General features: G+C 38.9%; 1 protein-coding gene across 3 annotated transcripts; it reads right to left on the bottom strand.

The window, feature by feature from the left end:
- Positions 1-145: 145 nt before the first annotated feature.
- Positions 146-21,778, bottom strand: arhgap4b (Rho GTPase activating protein 4b). Of its 3 annotated transcripts, none has more exons than XM_057319058.1 (24): positions 21,440-21,778; positions 15,998-16,515; positions 15,337-15,508; positions 14,738-14,900; positions 14,531-14,593; positions 13,306-13,479; positions 13,053-13,181; positions 12,342-12,563; positions 11,341-11,442; positions 11,021-11,206; positions 10,833-10,917; positions 9,892-9,919; positions 9,437-9,533; positions 5,999-6,059; positions 5,830-5,907; positions 5,444-5,572; positions 4,337-4,442; positions 4,023-4,241; positions 3,883-3,938; positions 3,487-3,613; positions 3,193-3,288; positions 2,906-3,094; positions 1,745-1,826; positions 146-1,564 (listed from the first exon to the last, which is right to left on the bottom strand). In XM_057319058.1, the coding sequence occupies exons 2-24, from the start codon at positions 16,062-16,064 to the stop codon at positions 1,367-1,369; spliced, it is 2,829 nt and encodes a 942-aa protein (XP_057175041.1). In that variant the 5' UTR covers positions 16,065-16,515; positions 21,440-21,778; the 3' UTR covers positions 146-1,366. The 3 variants fall into 3 exon arrangements, with proteins under 3 accessions (XP_057175041.1, XP_057219533.1, XP_057175042.1); XM_057363550.1 differs by having other exon boundaries at positions 3,487-3,658; positions 21,440-21,777; XM_057319059.1 differs by lacking the exon at positions 9,437-9,533 and adding an exon at positions 6,496-6,523 and having other exon boundaries at positions 3,487-3,658; positions 21,440-21,777.
- Between the last annotated feature and the right edge of the window lie 27 nt (positions 21,779-21,805).

Here is a 21,805-nt window from a genome sequence, read left to right as displayed (position 1 = left end):
CTTATGTTTGAAATATTGAGTTATTTAAAGTTTATGGGATACTTTAAATAAAGGAACTTTATATATCCAGCAAAATCATTTGTCTCCAGAATGCAAACAGATCGCAAAACGATAAAATCACACACTAATGACAAACTGACAGTATTTCCCAATCTATATAATTTATTCTGATAATATTGTATCTCATACATCAATGAAGACATTATCTAACAGAGAAACACACTGCTAAGGGGAATGCAACTGTGAGGGAGACAGTGACCCGGGGCAGTGCACCAGTGCAGAGGACAGGAAGTGAGTGCCATTGTACTTCCTGTGACTGCACTTGCTCTTTCACAGTTTGATCTCAGAAGTCAGGTCTCCTCTCTCTTTTTCTGACGTGTTTGATGTTTGACATTTCCTGAGCTGTTCTGAGTGTTTGATGGCACTCGTCTTCACAGTTGTCTTTTAGTTTTCATATGTGACAGAGAGAAAATGGAGTCAGAGGGTAAAGGGTGGCTGCACAGCTGCGCTTATTTTGGCCGCTTCACCTGTTTTTACGCGAGTGCAAGTGTGTGTGTGTTGGCCACCTTTTAATATAATTATGTTGAAAATGATATTAATGCATTGTACAACGAAATGAACAAAAGGCTCAAATGCATTTTAAACAGCAAATGACTAAGAAATCTTGAAAAAAAAATCAGCAATGGTTATTTAACCTAAACAACATTTCTTTTTAAATGCAAAAACATTTTAATATCATCATTTTGTACTTGGAGCCTATAAAAAAGAAAATCAACAAAACTCAAAAATGAAAACAAATGACATTTCTCTCCAAAGTAAACAACTAACTTTAACGCTGGCCATAATCTCTTTTTAAACATTTGCGGCACGTCCTTATCTAAAATAAACAATGTGGGCTCTGTCTGTTATGGATGTCAATCCCACAACACACTTACTTGCCTATCAGTATCTATGTGGCTTGTGAGACTTTTGAAACCAATAGGTCTGCTGTCTGGTACTCCATGAAAACATCATCAGCAGATATGAACATTTATCCATAACGACACAGCCTAACACTACAATAAAAAATCCCAGACACATTGAACAACACCGCGACAGATGATTATGATTAACTGCCGTCAAAGCTAAAACACAAATACAACCATTAACAGGAGCAATGACTCACACAAAAATAAAATCATAATCAGTCACTGGTTAAGTGATTTAGGCTTAACCGGAAATATTTTCTAATACACTTGAGTTAATAAGGCATAAAGACTACCATACTGTACGTCTGGAAAAATATATTCATATTTGTGATGAATTCACTGTTGCCCTATCACTCAGACACACTCAATACTCAAAATCACTCGTATATCATTCTCTGTCAGTCCTGTTGGTCTTGGGGTTTGAAGAGACCTCTGCTGCGGAGACCGAAACCTTTCTTCACTGAAGGCCGAGAAGCAATGGAAGATACTGCAGGAGTGGATGCGGGGGGAGAGGAGGGAGGAGCACTCAAGGCTTCTAGAGGAGGATGACGAGACAACAGCTCCTTGAAGACAGAGTTCATCTGGCGACTGACCTCCTGAGAGAGCGAGAGAGAGGAAGAACGAAGGAAAAAGTGTAAAGAAGTGAATGAGGAAAAAAGGAATATGACAGCAAGGGTTGATCAGTATGTTTGAAACAAGCAAGTAATTTGAACGTTCGCATTGGTGAGCGAAATAATTCCCAGAATTAAGTGAAATGTCATTGGACAGAATTATACCTTGTCGATATGTACTGTCTGTCTGTCTGTGGCTCCTCCTATTGGCCTCAGAGTGTCTAAAGTGTGCCTGCGCTCCTGATGACTAAAAAAGAAAGCGATATTAGTAATGAATATAACTTTTTGAAATGCTTCATCTTAGTAACCCGAATGCTAAACAGGGTTGAACATGGTTATGAGAGACTGCTGCAGGGTGTTAGTAAGGCCAGCAGGGGGCACTCACATGTACACTTAATCTCTGAAGTTCTTTGATCGGTTGTGTGTCCCTGATCAGCACTCGAAAGTTCAGGATCACTTACTATATTTAGATTTTTCAAGATTTAGAATAATAGTAAACCCGTCAAAACAATGGAATAACACAATCGTAACTGTGGGATATGTATGTTGTGACTAAAAGCATCTTAAAGAAATGAACTCAGTTATATTTTAGCATCTTCAAAGTAGTTAGCCTTTGACTAGAATTTGCAAAAAATCATACACTTGGCATTTTTTCATCCAGCTTCTTAAGGTCTCAACCTCCTGGGAAGCTTTTTAAACAATATTGAAGGAATTTCCATCTATGTTGGGATCTTATTGTCAATGTATGCATTTTCTTCCTGATTTGGTCCATTTTTTAAAAATAGTTTTCTAATAAAAGAAATGATTATGTTAGCACAATTATATTTTGTCTATAAAAACATACACCTTTAGATTAAAAGATCTTAAAGATCATGAGAACTATTTTGTCGAGTTATCCTAAACTTCTGACCGGTATACAGTAAATGTAACAAAATGTATTTTAGAAATGTAGATAAAACAGGCTTACTACAAATAGAATTGTAAATGGTGCACAGAGATTCTGGAGGGAACAAATTTTTTAGTGTACGAAGTGGCAGTAAATGCCATTTAGGTGCTTGTGAATAAAATAATTTCTCATTGGTCAAAAGCAAGTGGCAGCTGCAATAAGATACAATCTTTTTATCTCGCGTGGCTTATGCTGCTGGCAGCTGCATGCAATGTTTTTTTTATTCCCGCATTGTCGCAATTATCTCTATTTTGCCTTTTTTCCTTCTGAAAATAAGGTAAACTTCCAGTGTACCTTAAAAACAAACCGTTTTCACAGAGGTCACATAATCATTTTGTTAAACATCAGTTTGCACACGTGGTTAGTTTAAGTGGTCTCACCCTGAGAATTGGCGTGCAACTGCAGCTGACTGTGGAGGAAGAACAAGTCGTCCCTCGGGCACCTGCAGGGTGAGCTTCCGTATGGGGCTTCCGCTTCCGCTGCCACTGCTACCCCCGCCTACACTGTTGCCTCCACTGCCTGTCCTCTGCCGGCCGGGCAGAGATGCGCTGTCACTGTTCACCCTCATGCTGGGCAGTGACAGCAAACACACAGTACATGTAAAATCTCAGTTGGCCTATGTAGAGTATTCATTGTGTATTATTATCAGAGGAGTGAATGAATGTACCGGGAGCTGTGTTCAGCCAGCTGTGGATCTTCTGTTAGATTTCCAGTGCTGCCCCCTCGACTCTCTTCTTTCTTCCCTCGTTCCTTACGCTCCGCCCTGAGGATCAGAGGACTGGATGAGTTACCAACACCAGTGGGTAAACAACTTAAGAAAACGTCACTGAACGTCATTTATAACGCCTCTGAAATTGCTTTTTTATTTATTAATATGCATTTATTTATTCAATCTATTGTCATGAAGCTCTACAAATGACAGAAATTTAATCTTTGATATTTATGGAGAATATGGTCTCACCCCTCCACCACACTGATGTACTTATGTGGAATCAGGCCTCTCACTCCTCCTATTTCCCCTCTCCACCAATCAGCAGAGGCTTTGCTGTGTAGTAGGAGGTGGTCACCCTGCTTGAATGACAGCTCGGCTGCGGAGCGTGCAACATAATCAAACAAAGCCACTGCCTCCCATTCTGAACATACGCCACACAAAGAGCAAACACAGCACACAGCATGGCAACACACAAATAGCACATATGGCAAAATATAGCACACCCAATGTGAAATGCCCACAATGCAACGTGAGGACACAAGAACCCAACACATAACACACATGGACACATTGAGATAATAAAGAATTATTCAGAACCTTGAAAAGCTTTAGAATAAAAGTATGATGTATGTTTTATTTTCTTACCATCTTCGCTGGGAAGATGATCAGCATCTCCTTCGCTCTCCTCTGTGATTGGTTCACTAAAAATAAATGTTACAGAAAAAAATATTCAATAGGCTGCAAAAAGACTAAATTTAACATAAGACATAAGCTTTTAGACTCACCAATATTCCTGCTCCAGAGTCATGCATTTCTCATATACCGGGCCTGGGAGTTCGGATGTCCCGGGGAAGATGTTTTCACAATGGAGAATCATGGTCTTGACAAGGTCATTGATCTGAGGTGCCAGGGTCACTTCATCACCCCCTCTGAGCAGACTGGGTCCGAAGCACACGGCCAGGTTATAGGGCTGCATCATGTTTTCATCACTGTACTGAGTGACACTAAATGCACAAACCAAACACAAGTTATCACCGCACATCATAATCAGGTTTGGAATGATCACAAGGGTCTTCAAGGTAAAGAGAGCAGGACTCACTGATGAAGGAAGGCGAATAGATAACGCATCACTATGACGACCGGTCTGGGGAAGGATGAGACCACTGTCTTTACCTGAGCTACTCTCTCTGTCGTATTCTCAATCTCTGTAACAAAACGCCACAAATGAAAAGAGATACTGGAATTTAGTCAAGAAAAAGTGTGAATCGATTAGAGACACTTCTAATGTGACATTGCTTGTAAAATCCAGCTAGTCGTTTTTTGTTTCTTTCATAAATTAAATCTACACTTCTGTGAATATGTAGTGTTGCCATCCTTACGAAACCTTGAATGTCCAAATTCACAGTTTTTCGGGAAATGGAAAAAAACCCACTGTACTTTTAAATGATTAAATACAGTGTTGTCAAAATTGACAAGCACTTTTTAATACTTTTTTTTTGGTTAGATATTTGCAAAACCCAGTGACAAACATAAAGAGTGACTAATAATAATGATTTATGGCCAAAACAAGGTTTACAAGGTTTCAGAAGGACAGTAGCAATATTTTTGAAAATGTTATTATTGACTGAGTAATGCCAAAAAATGAAATCAATAAGGCCATGTCAAAGACTAAAATAAATGTTTAGGAAGCTTACCTCCAGTGTTTTTTTTTTGTGTGTGCAAAATAATAAAACATAATGTCAATAAAATCATTCATTTCAGTATTTAAAATATTCAGTTTATCATTTTGTTTTATAAATGAAAATTTGAGTAGTGCATCTCGAAATCTATCATACAATCTATCCTATTATTTATAGTGATAAACACACTTAACCTATTTTTGGGCTTTAACTAATGCTCAAAATCTCAAATCAAATCAAATAATTTGATTATGAGACTTCAGCCTGGATTTCACAGAAAGGATCACATATGACAAGCATTTAATGGAACACAAGATAAGTTATTTTGAACAAATGTTTGCACTGGCCTAGTTTTTCATACATTTTAAGTAAATGGTAACTGAGACTGTCGTTCTGCTAAATATTTTCTTTTGTGTTCCACATAAAAAAGCCATACAGGTTCAGAACAACATGAGAGGGTGAGTCATATTTTGTTGTTGTTGAACTATGTTGAGTTTTATGACCTCTGTACACACAAGCAAACTTACGGACACACTCCATGAGCTGGCTAAAGCTCTCCTCAGGAAACAGAGGCTTTTCCAGACCTCTGAAATAAAGCTTCAGAACTCCTGCCACTGAATCAATGTCACTCTCACTATCAGTGAGGGGATCTTCTCCTGACAAACCAGAACAACACAGAAGAGACTGTGAGAAATAATTATTTCTAAAAGTTATTTGTTACCATGAAATAAGTAATCCTGTTATATCAAATAACACCATGTCAACAACCGGACAAAAGACATTAGAAACGCACTTGAACCCATTATAAATTTAAAATTTGTCCACACCGGATGCGGCACGTCGCACCTGTGGCGTCCAGTGTAGACACGGTGTAAATGTTTTGGCGTGTGTTTCTCAATTTAAACACTCTTACCTCGTTCAAAGTCATCTCTGATATTATTAACCTCAGTCTGTGATCCAGGGACTCTAAAAATGCCTTCATGATGCAGACCTGAACAAAACACATCACACTGACATTTACACGGACTTACTTTAGTATTGTCTATAATACTAAATGAGTGTTTTGTGATGGACAGGTTTACCGTGCAGGTTGATGAAGCGAATGCAGCTCTCCACCACCAGGGGGATCTGTTGCCCAGAGCTCTGAGAGATAGAAATGAACTTTGAATTGACAAAATTACGCATTTGCAAATTCATTATAGGAAATTAATTAAAAAATATTTGGATATTTTTGGACACTTAAGTCAAATGGCTTCACTTTTTTAGTGACTTTTAGACGATATTTCAACATTTGTAATACTAGAATGTGTCTGTATACTTCCTAATTTAAAGCAGTCTAATGTTTTAAAGTTTAAGACTACATTTCTTTTTATGAAACGTGTTGCTGAAAAAAGTGTTTGTCCTGTGTTTGTTTCAAAATGAATGCCACTTTGACATTTTACAATGTCTATATCCATGCTGGCTTAAGTGTCCTTTTTTGGGAGTTCATATAAAGTACAGTAAACAACATAAATGCATAGAAAGCAACTGCAGAGAACAAACAGATGCACACAGATGCATGACGGGCAAACAGCTGTACCTGAGTCCTCGACATCCGCCTCCTTCTTCTACAGTCACAGGCGGCCAAGCAGACACAGAGAAGAACAGGAGGAAAGTAAAAAGGTGGTGTAGATTGTGTGGCATGACCAGGAGGAATACGACACATGGAAAACAAGGAGAAATGACAGGAAAGCAAATGCAAAAGCAGGAGAGATTAAAAAGATTGGGGGCAAAGGAGAGAGACAAAAGTAGAGAACAAGGAGTTTAGATGACAAGCAACACGCCAGAACAGCATTCCTGTTTTCATTTAGATTTCTATAGACAGGGATAATGCGCTTAAGTGTCAGAAACTGCATATTATCAAAGCTAGGGGCTTTGTTCCTTTTTCTGAATCTGATTTGCATGCACTTTGTCAGAAAAATGTCAGTTTTACAATCGTGAGGAGCTGCGCCCACTGATCAAACATTTAAGTCAGAAAACTGTTGTTGGCAAAGCAGTTCTGTGGCCCTGGCTGCATTATCCAATTATTAGCGGCGTAGCGAGAGTGCATTTCTCATAGATTTACTGTCCACTTTAGATGAAGAGATACACCAGCCAATACTAATGCAGGGTGTAGCAGACTGTTAAGACACTATACAACTCACAACACAACAAAAGGGTGAGAGCCAGATGGCGGAGCAGTGCTCTGCAGGCCTGAGCTCCCAGGAATAGAGGAGAACACAGAGGTAATCTCTGAGAAAATATTGTGCACCCTGCTGAAACAACCTGGATAGACCACCGGCATATGTTGGGTGTTTGTGCCCAAAGGGGATTTTAAACCATAGATGATAAAGATTGTCATTCACTGTTGTCATTCTGGTGAAGCTAAAACCAGACCAGAACTAACCAGCATATCAACAATTCCAAAGAGGGCAATTCCAAATGTCAACCTTAAGATCTTAAAACCTTAAACCTTAACAATCAAAAGTCAAGTTTTTACCAACTGTTTTCACTGTACTGAGAGGTCAGATGTCAATATTTGGTGGTTTAAATACCCGTGTAAAGCCTCTCTTAAAGTTCTTAATGCATTTCATGTGTTTTTAAAGTATAGTTTTCTATAGTCAGGTAAGTGAATTGTCACATCTATAACAGAACTGTCACATCCATAACAGTCCATATTTCTCATAAATGAGCATATGAAAAAAAAGTATGTTGTTCCATCAAAAACGTTTGTCCTTTTTTGTCACATCCATAACACAGATTTTTCCTTCTTTTAAAATAGAAAACCCGTGCATAGACTGTTTTTCCCTGACCGTCATCAGGGGTTTCGTGAAGTATAAACAGATGGTTCAATATATTGGGAATAGATACAGTCTCTGAGAATTTATATTTCAAGTTTTGACTGAACATGTCACATCCATAACGCTGGAATTGCCCCATCTGCGCTGGATGCTATTATGCCCTTGTCCCCATCAATTTTATTAACTAACTTCACCATCAAGGTCAACCAGCATCAGCAGAACAACTATGCTGGTTAACCAGCTCCCCAGTTAAGATTAGCTGGTTAACACATTGGCTTTGCTGGTCTACCATTATATAAACCAGTCTAAACCAACTTTTATGCTGGTCCAAGCCAGTCTTTTCAACAGGTCATGCACATACAGACACAGAGTGACAGTTTGTAGATGAAGCCAGACTTTGTGGTTAATGCACAGTAGATGTCATGAGCTCTATGCAAAAACTGAAATTTTGAAGCTTGGAGTTCCCCAATGCTATCTGAGGGCCACATCCTGCAGCCACTCTTGATTTCATCTGAATTTGCAAAATACTAGCAAAGTGAATGAAAGCTACCAAAGCATTGTACGATGCTATTGTTTACGTGTAAAAGCTGGATGAGCAGGATGCAACATTTCACTAGTAACATAGAAGAGACATTGAGCATGAGTGTCGCAAGGCACTTGCAGAATTATTGAAATGATGACTATATTTGGAAAACAACATAGACAGGGCTTGTCAGTTAGAAAAGATCTCCACTTTTAATAGCACATGCATGCACAGACACCTGCACACACTTTAGCTTTCTAAATGAGGTATAAAGGTTTAGGTGCCATATTTCCAAATGCGAACATCTTCAAGGTAACACTTTACTTAAAGCTTTTATGTAAAATGCATTATAAAGGGTTATTAAAGGGTATGATGCATTATAATTGTTCATAATGTGTCTTGTAATACATTAAATGTTGTTGTTGTAAAGAATTATAACCATATTAAAATGCTAAGTGTAACAATGAATTGATTAGTGTTATAATGTATTAACTAGTTACAATTATTCATAAGACATTACAATTCTTTATAAGGTGCATTACAAGGCATAATTAATACATTAAAACTACTTTTATAATGCATTATACATGCTTTAAGTAAAGTGTTTTCTTCTTGACTATTAAACTGTCCTCAAAGTATAGCTAAGTAAACCCACAAACCCACAGGTGACACATTTTTCTTGGCCGGCACAGGTTTTTAGAAGCCTGCAGATGGAAGCGTCTGTCACCTGATTTAATAAGCAGCCATGTCATTTATGGAAATAATGTAGCATGTCAAATGAAATATGTATCAGTACGCAATAGCACAATTATGCAAACCTCGCTCACTTAATGAACAGAAATTTTACCAAGTGACCGCATTATCTTCGCATATGTTCTCATTATCCGACATCGCTTTGAATACACCGAGTGGTCAAACCAAAAGGTTCACAAATATTCATTGCCGATGCATTATCGCATTAAATGTGCAATGATCATCAGACACAGGGGTGTGCTCATGCTCAATGCCAAACCAGAACCGTACAAATGCAAGAAAGCAACACATGTGACTAGTTAAAGAAACACAATGAAAATGTAGCACCAGTGTTATGAAAGCCACGCAGAGATGTTAGAGGTACACAGCAGGAACATTACGGAAATCTGTCTTAGAGCAGAGGGCTGTCAGCCACAGGGCTATACCTGGATGAAGGAGAGCATGTCTCCAGAGAAGAGTTTGTGGTTGTACTGGGAGAAGGGCCTGGCTTTCCGCACACGCACTGCCCTACCAGGCTGCATTCTGGGAAATATATACACCAGCACTCCACTGTGACACTATGGTATCAGTGTACTCATGCAAACATGCTAACACATCAGTACTCACGCACAACAGATAACAACACTCACTACATAAACATACTCTTTAGCGTGCACACATTTTTGGGTCAATATTGCACAATGGAAAAATTCACAGATATTTAAGCCTCATTAGCAAACTGAACATCTTGTTAAGCTGTGTCATATTGGATCTGTCTTCATTTTTGCTGAACACGCAAAGACTGTCACCACATGTTTGCTGGGTCGTGGCCAGCGTCGTCAGCACATTACAGTGTGAACAGAATATAGTGACAGAGACACAGATGGGATTTGAGACGCACCTGGAGGAGTCGCTGTCGAAGGCCTCAGCTGCAGGAGAGAACGTGCAAGGAAAATGAGAACAGACAGATAATTACATGGAGTTGGCAATAAAGCCATATACGGAAAAACAATATTTTTAAAGGGATACTTCATCCAGACAGATATTTTAACCAGACAGATTTTGCCCCCCATTGGCTACCATAGTAGGAAAAAATACAATGGTAGTCAAAAGTGCCCCAGAACTGTTTGCTGTCCTACATTCTTCAAAATCTTCTTTTGTGTTCAACAGAACAATGATAAAGTAATTTTTCCTACTATGGGAGTCAATGGGGGGCAAGATCTGTCTGGTTATAAGCATTCTTCCAAATATCTTTCTCTGTGTTCATCAGAACAAAGACATTTATACAGATTTGGAACAACTCGAACGTGAGTAAATGACAGAATTTGCATTTTTGGGTGAAGTATCCCTTTAACTTCATATTTAATATTGATCTTTTAAAGGGATAGTTCACCTAAAAATAAAAAAATATTTCATCATTTACACACCCTCATGTCATTCCAAACCTGTATGACTTTCTTTCTTCTGCAGAACACAAAAGAAGATATTTTGAAGAATGGCTGGTAACCAAACAGCATTGGACGCCATCGACTTTCATTGTATGGACACAAAACCACTGACACATTTTTAAAAATATATTTTGTGTTCCACAAAAGAAAGAGTCATATAAAGGATTTTGAATCATGCGAGTATAAATAAATGACAGAATTTGTATTTTTAGGGGTAAAATATTGCTCTAATATTGATGTAGTCTGTAGAAATGAAACAAAAAATGCTTATGAATGATTATTCATACATCTTTTGCACATGCACTTTTTTGCTTCAGTTGCTCTTATTAACTTGAAAACCACCCCAAATTTTTCTTCTTTTAGTTCGAAGAGCTAAATAGTTGTGGTTAGTTACCTTTCTGTATGCCTTCTTTAAGTAGGTCATGCTTGGCCTGGAGTTTTGAGATCAGAGAACTGCCACTTATATGCTCCTTTACTTTCTAAAAAAAACCACATATCAAATAAATGATTATTAAGATTGTTACTTTCTGTTACAGCAGAAGAACTTTGCTGTGAGTGTCTATGTGTAGGCTTAGAGCTTACTGTAAAGTAGAAACTCTCCGTGTCCTGTAGATTGGCTCTGCGTTTTGCAAGGCTGGGTTTAACTCCTGTGCCGTCACCTGTGCTCTCTGCAGATTGGGTGGTGGAGGTGTCAGGGGAGGGGTTGCAGTCATCATCGCAGATGCTTTCCAGTAGGTTAGAGTGCGTTGCCTTAAGTGTCTTACTGATCTAAAGGAAGTTCACAAGTGAGATGTAGCACAAAGGGTCATTCACAAATCTGACAGAAATCTATATAAGTGTATCACATAGATGCATAGAGTGACTGTGATGTGGTCAATAAGGAGCATGTCGTAGGATTTTACCTCTTCTGTTTCCAGGGTAACAGAGGAGAGTCTGGACTGAAGCTGCTGGAATCTGGTCTCAAGCTCATACCTCACCTGACCTTCTGCGCTCACTTCACATACCTGTACCACACACAAAACACACACATGCATGTACCAGTTGTATGTTCCTTTACAAAAAAAAGAGGAATAAGTGTACTATTTGTTTACTTCTAACTAAAAAACAAGAAAGTATACTTCCAGTCTAATTTGTATGTCCTTTTATACCTAAGTACACTTATTCTGACAGAAAAGTCAAAAGTATATTTGGCCTATGGCCTTGTATTCAACATACTCTATAAAAGTATAATGAAGTATGAAGTATACTTGGCTTGTAGTTGAGTTTACTCTGAGTGGCTTTTTAAATACCTAATAAATATAAAAAACAAGTAGCTTACTGACAGTATACTTAAAAGTGTACTTTAAACTAAAAAATGTGCTACAAGTATTAAACTAGTAAACTATCAGTATAACTATTAGTTCACTTGTAGTATAGTTGCAGTAGTTGTTACACTTAAAGTATAAATTCATGAACTAAAAGTGAGCCAGTTCCAAGTAATACCTAAATACACTTACAAGTATACTACAAGTACAAGTGATATTAGTACACATACTAAATAAAGTATACTTAAAATCACATGCCAAGCTGAATCCTTCTTATTTTATCTTGGTGGCCCTTCACCATTTTTGATCAACTAGACTGCACTTACTAGTACTATAGAAATGTCAGACTATAAAATTATGAAACTTCAATTGTCATCAATGTACATTGTATTGAGAAAAACTGCTATAATACCATAGACATAATTCTATGTCTCCTTTATGTTTCATAATTACATATTTTTTCTACAGTAACTACTGCCCAAATGTATGTAAAGCTGCTTTGCAATAATGCAAAACTGTGTTAGTATAAAAGTGCTATATACTGTAAATAAAATTGAATTGAATTATTGAACAGCTATAGTGTGAGTCTGATTTGTTACCTGGTCTCCCTCATGGGGCTGGTACTGGAAACGGAAGGGCAGGCAGAACGCTGTGTTGTGAGCCTGCAGAAGAGCATCTCTGTCCTGGCCCTGGTTCAGTGCAGTCACAGCAGTGTCCAGCTGCTGAAGGCCATTCTTCGTGTTCTGGACCAGTCGGTTTTTGTTGGAGACGTATCCACGTACAACCCGAGACACAGACAGGTGGTACCCCAGATCTGTGCACTACATTCAAAATCAACCAGATGACAGAGACATACAAAAGAATGAAAGAAACAGAACAACTGAGATAAAGTCATCGCTGGAGCAGATATGAATGTTTTGCTGTATTGTTCATGACTTGACATGTTTTACAATGTGCCAGGAGGCATTATGAATTACAAACAGGCCCACACCTGGGAGTTGAGATCAATGATTTAGAAGATGTAGGTGAGAGCAGGGGGTGCTGTAAGACATTTACTGCCGTTTCAAAGACTGTAACTTAGTGCTTTTTGCACTATGTGTCTCCAGTTTTGATACAATTTAAACATGTATCTGCTACAATTTAGCCTAGACTTTCCTTAATTAAACTCATTATAAAGTAAAAACATTACATAGGTCCATGCTATTTTTTGGTTATGGCTCATTTCAAAACAAAAAAAGGAACTTAAAAACAACCACATCCTGATAAGTCTCTAGACAAAATGTGCTGGGGCAGAACTGAATTAGACTCACATCAATCAGAGTGCAAATATCCTCCAGATAGTACTTATTCATGGTGACATTAGCTGCTGACAGGTTGAGCAAGTAGTCATTGCGAGCTTTAGTGCACTTCAGCAGAGTTTCCTGTACTTTCCCTTGTCTCTGAAACACACACACACATACGCTGGGTTTAGAGATAAAGTGAGATCTTGCTCTTCCTGTGCCATCTTCACAGAGCAAAGCACCGGATGTTACCACGTTCCATCTCGCAAACCACCATCACTACCTTCTCCATCAGTCGCTCAATTTTTTTCACTGAACTGCGTCTCTGCCCTCCTGATTGGCTGAGCCCAAGATCAGCTGTCTTGCCCGTTTGTTTCTCTTCCAGTCGCGTGGCCTCTTTGAGCTTCCCTTCAGCAGCCAAACAGTCGGTGTGGTACTGATGATACGTTTTTAAAGCCTGTGAAAGACCAGAAACCAAAGTCACATGAGCTGATGGAGTTAGGGGTGTAACCATATATATCGGCATTGACAATAATCATGATATTAAAAACAACGGGTTATGTGTAAGTTCTACACGTATCGTAAATAATTATTTCATAGTTTTGCTTTTTTAGAGACACAATGGTTCCAAACTCTCTCTCTCACGCCCTACATTTATGTGTGATTCATTGTCCAAAATAGTGAAAACATTAAACAAAATTTAAGATGAATTTGAATGATAGCAACAGTTATTATATTGTGTGACAATATTATTACTGGGAATTTTTTTGACACGATAGTGAAAATCTAAGATCGTAAAAGCCCTTATTTAGACTTTTACAACACGTACTGCAAACAAATTGTCTTCAAATTGTTTTATAGTAAAAAAACAACAGTATCCAGTAACCTCAGAAATCTACGCTTAAATTGAAATTCCTGAGAAAAAAAAATGTATACTGCAAAAAATTTGTATTGTTTGTAAAAATACTCAAGTATCCTATCAGTGTAACCTTTTAAAAAAACTATGCTAAAAATAGATTGTTTTTGCGAATTGCCAATGAATGGGGTAAAAAATGCATTTTGTAATACATCTCCTCCTCATTTCCTTAATTCAGTGATCTTTTATTGGACAACAAACTGTTAAAGAAATATTTTTTGCACTGTATTATAGTGTGCTCAAATACAATTCATTGTTTATGCTCCAGCTAAATGTATCTAATACCACAGACTTACACACACAAGCACAAAAAAGCACTGAGCCTTGAGCTTTGAGTCTGGATACTTGTGTTATGGAGGCTATTTTGTGCTTACTGAAGAGAGAACACACAGCTGCTGCCAGCCAGGGTCACTGAGCCTGATTATGCAGTTCTGACCCAGGCAAAGCTAGGAACTGAAAAACTGTTTGTCTGTACAAAACCCCAGAGGGCAAGGGAGCTAAAAATGGTACAGGATGTGCTAAAATGCAACGAGACGTGTGTCTATAGAACTGTCTTTAGAACACAAACACACAAATTTCATCTCAAACCCACCGTCTGCAGCTCTGTGGTGACTTTCAAGAGCTCGTCCTGCATTTGTAGCCCCACCTCCTTGCTCTGAAACACAGAGAGTAGACTCATTGTGAAATGAGGAAGATGGTGCTGTTGTGTGTGGGAGTATGTTATGTCAGTAAATAAGAGAGGAAAAAAAGGGGGGTGGAAGTCGGAGCTCATAACAGAAAGCAAGAGAGATATCTTTACCCGCTTTGCCAGGCGGTGTGTGTCTTCAATGCAGTGTGAGAGTCTCTGTGTGAGGGTGTTGCTACAGAGTTCACTCAGTGAGCTGTGATCTCGGCTCTCCTGCCTGGTCTGGGTCAGCAGAACTGACCAGCACTGAGCCACCGACAGGTCCAGCTGCTCCTTCCTAAAGAAAGACGTAGGCAGGGAGATTACATAAACATAACATACACAAATACATCTATATACACCATGAATATGCCAGAATTGAACCTGTTTCCTGCTTAAAGTGATAGTTCACCCCAAAATGAAATGTGTGACTTTTTTAAGTAGATGTTTTGAAGAATGCTGGTAACAGAAAACCGTTGGTCCCCATTGACTTGCATTGGTTTTGTGTCCATACAATAGAAGTTAATGGGGACCAACGGTTTTTGTTTACCAACATTCTTCAAAATATCTTCTTTTGCGTTCTGCAGAAGAAAGAAAGTCATACAGGTTTGGGTGAGTAAATGATGACAGAATTTTCATTTCAGGGTGAACTATCCCTTTAAGAACCACAGCACCACACATCTACATCATAGGGTCAGTTTTATATCAGATATAAAAACTATCATGGTGGTTACCTCTTGGTCTTGACGGTGAACTTTTCACTGAGTTTCTCCAAAGAGCGGGCATACTCCGCCTCAATCTCACCCCGTCTGCGCAGGTACTCGCTGAGATCCTGCAGCTGCTGCGTCTTCACCTCCAGCTGCGCATCCAGGATTTTTAGCTGCTCTGACAGCTGACCACGAACCTCTGAGCAAAAGAGAGAAAGGGATCATGTCCGGGTGGATGGATTTCAGCACAAAAGCAGTGTGAACTGTGTTCTGCACTAGTGTCTCGGGCCAAAGTGGATGTGACAGCATCCCTAACACTGGCTATACTGTATATCCTCACATTGCACATTATATGCACAGGGTAAACACAGAAAATTAGCATTAGTAAAATAATCTTATTGTGGTCACTATTGACTTTCACTGTATGGAAAAGAACTGCAATTCTGTATCAGCTGTTTTGTGGCTTGACAACCACAGTGTCCATTCAATTTCATTGCAAAAGAGACGATTACACATTCTGTTCTAAATAACGTTTTCTGTGTTGCAGAAGAAAGTCAAAGGGCTTTCAAAAGTCATGAGGGTGAGTAAATGACGATATTCTTTTAGTGAAACATTACTTTAAATGTGGAGAAGTATAGCCTTACAGAGAGCGAGAGAGAGAGATTGAGTTACATTGAATTGCCTTTACCTTTGATTTGTGTCTCATACTCCGCCAGACACCCTTTCTCCTTTCTCAGTTTTCCATGTGATGTCATAATGCCTTTCGGCGTAGTAGCGCTTTCCTCAGTGTGCTCAGGCCCAAAATGTCTATACTCTATAACACACAGATTTCGTCCTCTTCTCAAAGGAACTTTTCTAATTCCTGTTCCTGTTGTGCGTGTTTAGCTAAATTAATTATATTTCCATTATTTTGCAGAAATGATGTGACATGTTCAGCCAGGATTTCATACCGGGCACTTAGAGGAAAAGCGTCTTTCGATCTGAGCCCTCAGCAAAAGCAGAACAGGGAAGTCTCTTTGAGCATGTGTGTGTGTGTGTGTGTGTGTGTGTGTGTGTGGACACAGAGCGAGTTCCAATCGAAACACTTCTTGAAGTCCTGTGCATGCGTGCATTTAAAAGTATGTTCACAGCAGAGAATATGGGAGCTTTGGAGCTTGATAATTGTCTTTTGACGTTTCCTGAGAACGTATCTGTGATTGTCTTCGCCTGAAGAAGAGAAACACAATATGTGTTATCAATGTGACAAACGATGAAGACAGGCACATTAAACGTTGAAGTAAATACAAGATATAGATAAAAAAGCCACTTCAGCGTGATGTGTTATGGGCACTTCCAGATGAAAGGAAAAAACGGTTAAGTGAACAGAGCACACCTGCCCACATCCTGTTTTGTCTTCTCTTGCGAGTGATTCAGAAAGATTCTCACAAGAAGACATCATGTCAATTACGGGTGATTCTAGGATTTTATTGTTAGAGGTGCTTGTTGAGCCAATGTGGCTTATAGTTCTTGCTTTAAGCGCTAGAGGTCACAAGTTTTTGGGGAAGCACTCAGTGTCAAAAGGATTAGGTCTGCTGTAGAGGGAAGGATATTATTTCAAGTAACACGCTTCAATAACTTTACAGACAAAAAAATGGTTTATTAAAGAAGTATGTGACTGTTGAGAGATGGCTGTCTGAAGTGCATCAAGAGTTGATGTGAGTTGCGTCAGTAATGGCCGTTGGTCTTATGAGAGAGTGGAGGGATCTGACTCATCATTATTCTCTGTAGTCAAGAGTGCTGCTCTAGCACACTGCAAGAATCTAAGGACTAGTACATCCAAAAATGAAATGAAAATTCTTTGATCGATTACTCACTCTCATGTCATTCCAAACCTGTATGACTTTGTTCTGCCGAACACAAAAGAAGATATTTTGAAGAATGTTGGTAACCAAACAACATTGAACCCTATTGACTTCCATCATATGGACACAAAACCTACCCACAAAAATAACTTCTTTTGAACAGCATGAGGGAGAATAAATTATGGCAGAATTTTGAGTATTGTATGTATAGTGTGCATATGTGCTAGGGATGCATTTTCTTATAAGTAGGTTTGTATGTGCCTTAGCTCATTTATGTTAATAAACACATTTTTTATTAAAAACCAAGCCATAAGGAACGTAACACAATATGTTTGCTGAAATTAGGCCAATCTGTGGTTTAACCAAAATCAGCTTGCATTGAAAATTTATCATTTCAATTAAAGCACAACAATGATAAAAAGGTACTACTAATACACATTTTTATTACCAATATAAAAAAAATTAGGGAATGGACTTTTTTTATTATTCTATTCTTCATGTATAAAAAGCACACTGTCCACTTTATTGAGTGGTCATAGGAGACTGCAGCTCTCTTTCTCCATCTGAGTGTTTAGGGGTCAGGAGCCTCAGTCAGCCAATCAAAACCCAGATGAGACTTCATTATGATAATGCTATTATTCATTCACAAGCGTGAATCAGATTTGTGTACAATGGGGTTGAATTATATTGCATTAGTGTATGCCAGTGCTGCTGGAAGTCAATGTTATTTACACTCTTGGCAGTAAAGTCACTGTGTAAGACCGCCTTTTAAATAGTAAACTCTAATATGATTTTATTTTCAGATGAAAAAAATGCAACTTTGCATTCTACATCTAATAAAATCAGTGATGTCGACCCATTTGACAGCATCATGTACAGTATACAGAATTCACAAATCCGCATATTGAGGGGAGGGGGTTAATTTTTTATGTTACACAGACATATAAGCAGGCAGGCACATATTGATCCAGCAATGGAATGCCTGTGTGAGAGGCCAGTCCAGTGTCCTGAGCGAGTGAATGTGCTTGTTTAAACTTGATCTGGCTGCTGTATTGAGTTAAAGAAACCGAGGGGAATTGGAGATCCATGAGATCAATCCTGTTTTACGCTCCCAGTGGAAGCTGGAAAGAGGCTGAGCTCTGGTCTTATCTCTCTCAAAGCAGAAGACCACAGGACCTCCTCACACACATACTTAAAGCATCCACTGCTGAGACCTCTGCTGTACAGTCTCAGTGAAATACAGTGATTCGACCATACAGAACCACAACGTTAAACATTAAAGGTCCCCCTAACATAAACCCACTATGGAAAGCTTTGGCATAGCACATTCTGTGCAGACAAACAGAAAATCATGTTTACTAACTCCTGCGTACTCTTTTCTGCTAGAATGCCAGGCACTACCTATGTCACACTTTAAAGTCAACATGAAAGGAGAATTTATCTTACTTAGTTTCTTTGCGTGTTCCTGGTCTTGAATGAATTACTTGTGCACTTTATTCCACATAAAAGTACATATAATTGCAATAATTTGAAAATTACTTTAAAATACTTTAAAATACCCTTTCTTTTCCATATAGAGATCATTTTTCCTTATCCAATCTATTCTCAACTAATAAAATCATGCCCCGCCCTACTTTTTCCACCAAATATATTTTCACACAAAAATACAAAACACAAAGAAAAGAGCTAACTAGGTTGTGAAAATCTTTTATACTCTAAATCATACACCGAGCAACACTCTTGCTAATATAACATTTTAACCCACAACAGTTATCTTCCCACTGCACAACAGCACACAAACCATGTAATGTGATAATGCATTACTACTCTCACACCACATCCGTGACGCAAACAGGCCCCTCACACTTTCCCCTATTGCCATGAGGCTTTCAGATGAGTGTGTCTGTTCAATATTACAGTTCAGATCAACAATTAGTAAATGACATCACAATGCACAACGTATCAATAAACTAGGCAAACCTAGAAAAAAGTGAATTGAAGAATATTTTGGTAATCTGTTAAACATGTTTTAAGGTATACACCTAAGTTTGGCTGCTTCTTCCATTAACATCCATTCACACAACAGTGAAACATAATTACAGCTGTTACAATGGTTACACATGACAGGATAATATTTCTAGGGGGGTAACATTGGGGCAGGAACTGTTTTGCTCAACTGCCAACATTCTACCCCCTTTAAACTTATGCATGAATGCACAATTCGTTTTATGCATGCACACAAGCAACACTGTATGTCTCATGAAGCATTTCTTCATATTTACATAGACATGCTAAAATCTCAAGGGCACACACACACTTAATGTTAAACATGACAGGATACTATTTCAAGTTTTCCAAACTTATGCTTGGGGTAATATTGGGACAAGATCTGTTTTGCCCAGCCCCTAGGATTCTTCCCCCTCCAAACTTATGCATGGGGTAAAATTGGGGCAGGATCCGTTTTGCCCAACAGCTAGGATTCTACCCCCTCCAAACTTATGCATGGGCAATAACATATGCCCAACTGCCAAATGTAGCTTTCACTTCAATGAACGTTTGTTCAATAAACAAACCTATTTTCACTTCCATCTACCTGTAAATTGTCAGCCAGAAAGAAAATCTGAATGCAATGATTGGTGACAAAATAGCCATATTCTGCGTATAACATGCATAAGACCAGCCGTTAGTTCTTTCTGGTGTTGCTAGCTCCTAAATGGACTCACTTAAAATTATGAAAATGTTCTAAAAAGGCTAACTTCTTTAGTCTTTGTGTGACAGATAGACACTAATGATATAAGCACAATTCAGAGAATAAATAAAACAGCTACTCTCTGGCCATATTTAACTCACAGCAAAAAGAGTTCTTGAGGATTGCCTGACTTCGACTAATTGAGATACATAAAGAGCTTGTTCTCATGACTGAGATGGGATAAAGAGGCATTTGTAATGGAGCCACTGAGATGTGAGTGGCGGCTCAGAGAGGTAAATGTGAGAAATGAGTTGAGGTCATGCTGAGATGAGGCTGCTAATCTGACAAACACGATGCATTTTACTGCACTGTCTGCCCGTTTCGTAGCGTTTACACGATGAGAACACACACTCTAATCCCATATTAAGCAGCTTGAATGCCCCCAGTGTTTCCTACATGTCCCCTGAAGTCTGATATTGTGATGCTCTCTGTGGGTACAGGGAACAGATCTTTACTCCCTGCTCTGAGCCTTTAGTTTGTTCCACCACTGCGTTTCGTCTTACCTTGTCTGTCCAGTTTTGCCTCTGAACCACGTTTTAAATCTTTTTTTTTAAGGATGCTTATATACCTCTTCTTGCCACATCTTTGTGGCCAGTGCACAAAGTGCAATTAAGGGCACATGCACATGCTATGCAGTACAATTTCATGTCCTCGTCATATATAGTATGTCTTAATATATTGGACTCTCAGTTTGTTTACAAGGAAATCCTTTTAGATGGTTTTCTTTAATATTGCCATTTCTGTTATGTCCCCATGTGCTAACCAGGATTTTGCTTTTGTCCACAATATCACATCCTGTTAGTCTTATATTAACAAAAGCCAGTTCCTTTAATCGAAAGCCATGTATATTCATTTTTTTTAAGTTGCAGTTCAAAGGGTACAGATACAAGAGCGTGATAAGGGTAAAAAAAAGAAAAAAGGCATTAGACAATAATAATAAAGGGAAAGAGATGCATGAGAAAATGAATCAGAGACATAGGCAAGAAAACCCTGAGTGAAATGACAGCGCCACAGATGTACAGGAGGTGATGAGATGGGAGATCGAACCACTGATGTGGGCCGGACTGAGTGATAAGGATCAATGCTAAGACACAGTGAAAGAGGAAGAAACCAGTCTGTGTGCAGTTGTTAGTGGTTTTCTCTGTGTGCGTGTGCCACTCACATGTAACACGGACAAATCTGTCACGTATGCTTGAGAATGCAGCCTGTGCATGGAAATGAGAGATGCATAAGCCAACGGTATGCATGCACACACACACACGCACGCACGCACGCACGCACGCACGCACGCACACACACACACACACACACACACGCACACAAACATGCACTCTTTGACATGAACATTGAAGTGATAATGCATGCTGAAAATGGCTCTCTGTCATACACACACAAACATGGCAGTGAGTGTCCACTGCATGTTTGAAGAGGTGGGGGAGGCAGTAATGCTCTAAACATGATTATACAACCAATCATGCTGTGAGAAACAGTAAAAGAAAATAGGTGAAATTACATTTTCAATTAAGAAGCTCAATCTTACCTCATGCTCCGTAGTTATGTCTTTCTCTCTGTCGTGTCTTCACCTCCTCTCACTCTCGGACACAGAGAAGGCTGTGTTTAAGTCACATAGATTTCATGCAGCCAGTTTGATTTCCCTTCCTCTGACACATTCTGCACAAATGACTGTCTCTGTCTCTCTCTCTCTCTCTCTCTCTCTCTCTCTCTCTCTCTCTCTCTTTCTCTCTCAGGCATGCATTCAAAATAAACCAGTGCGTCTCTTCCTTACGCACACGCGCACAAGCTCACACACGCATGCTACAAAACAGCTCCTCTTCTCTTCACACACACATGCATACACAGCACACGCGCATGCTGAAAAACAGCACCTCCCTCTCTGTGTGTGTGT

The sequence above is a fragment of the Triplophysa rosa genome, linkage group LG21, assembly GCF_024868665.1.
Source record: "Triplophysa rosa linkage group LG21, Trosa_1v2, whole genome shotgun sequence".
NCBI classification, from domain to species: Eukaryota; Metazoa; Chordata; class Actinopteri; order Cypriniformes; family Nemacheilidae; genus Triplophysa; species Triplophysa rosa.
Note: the sequence above shows the minus strand (reverse complement) of the source record. Positions and strands in the feature narration are given on the sequence as shown.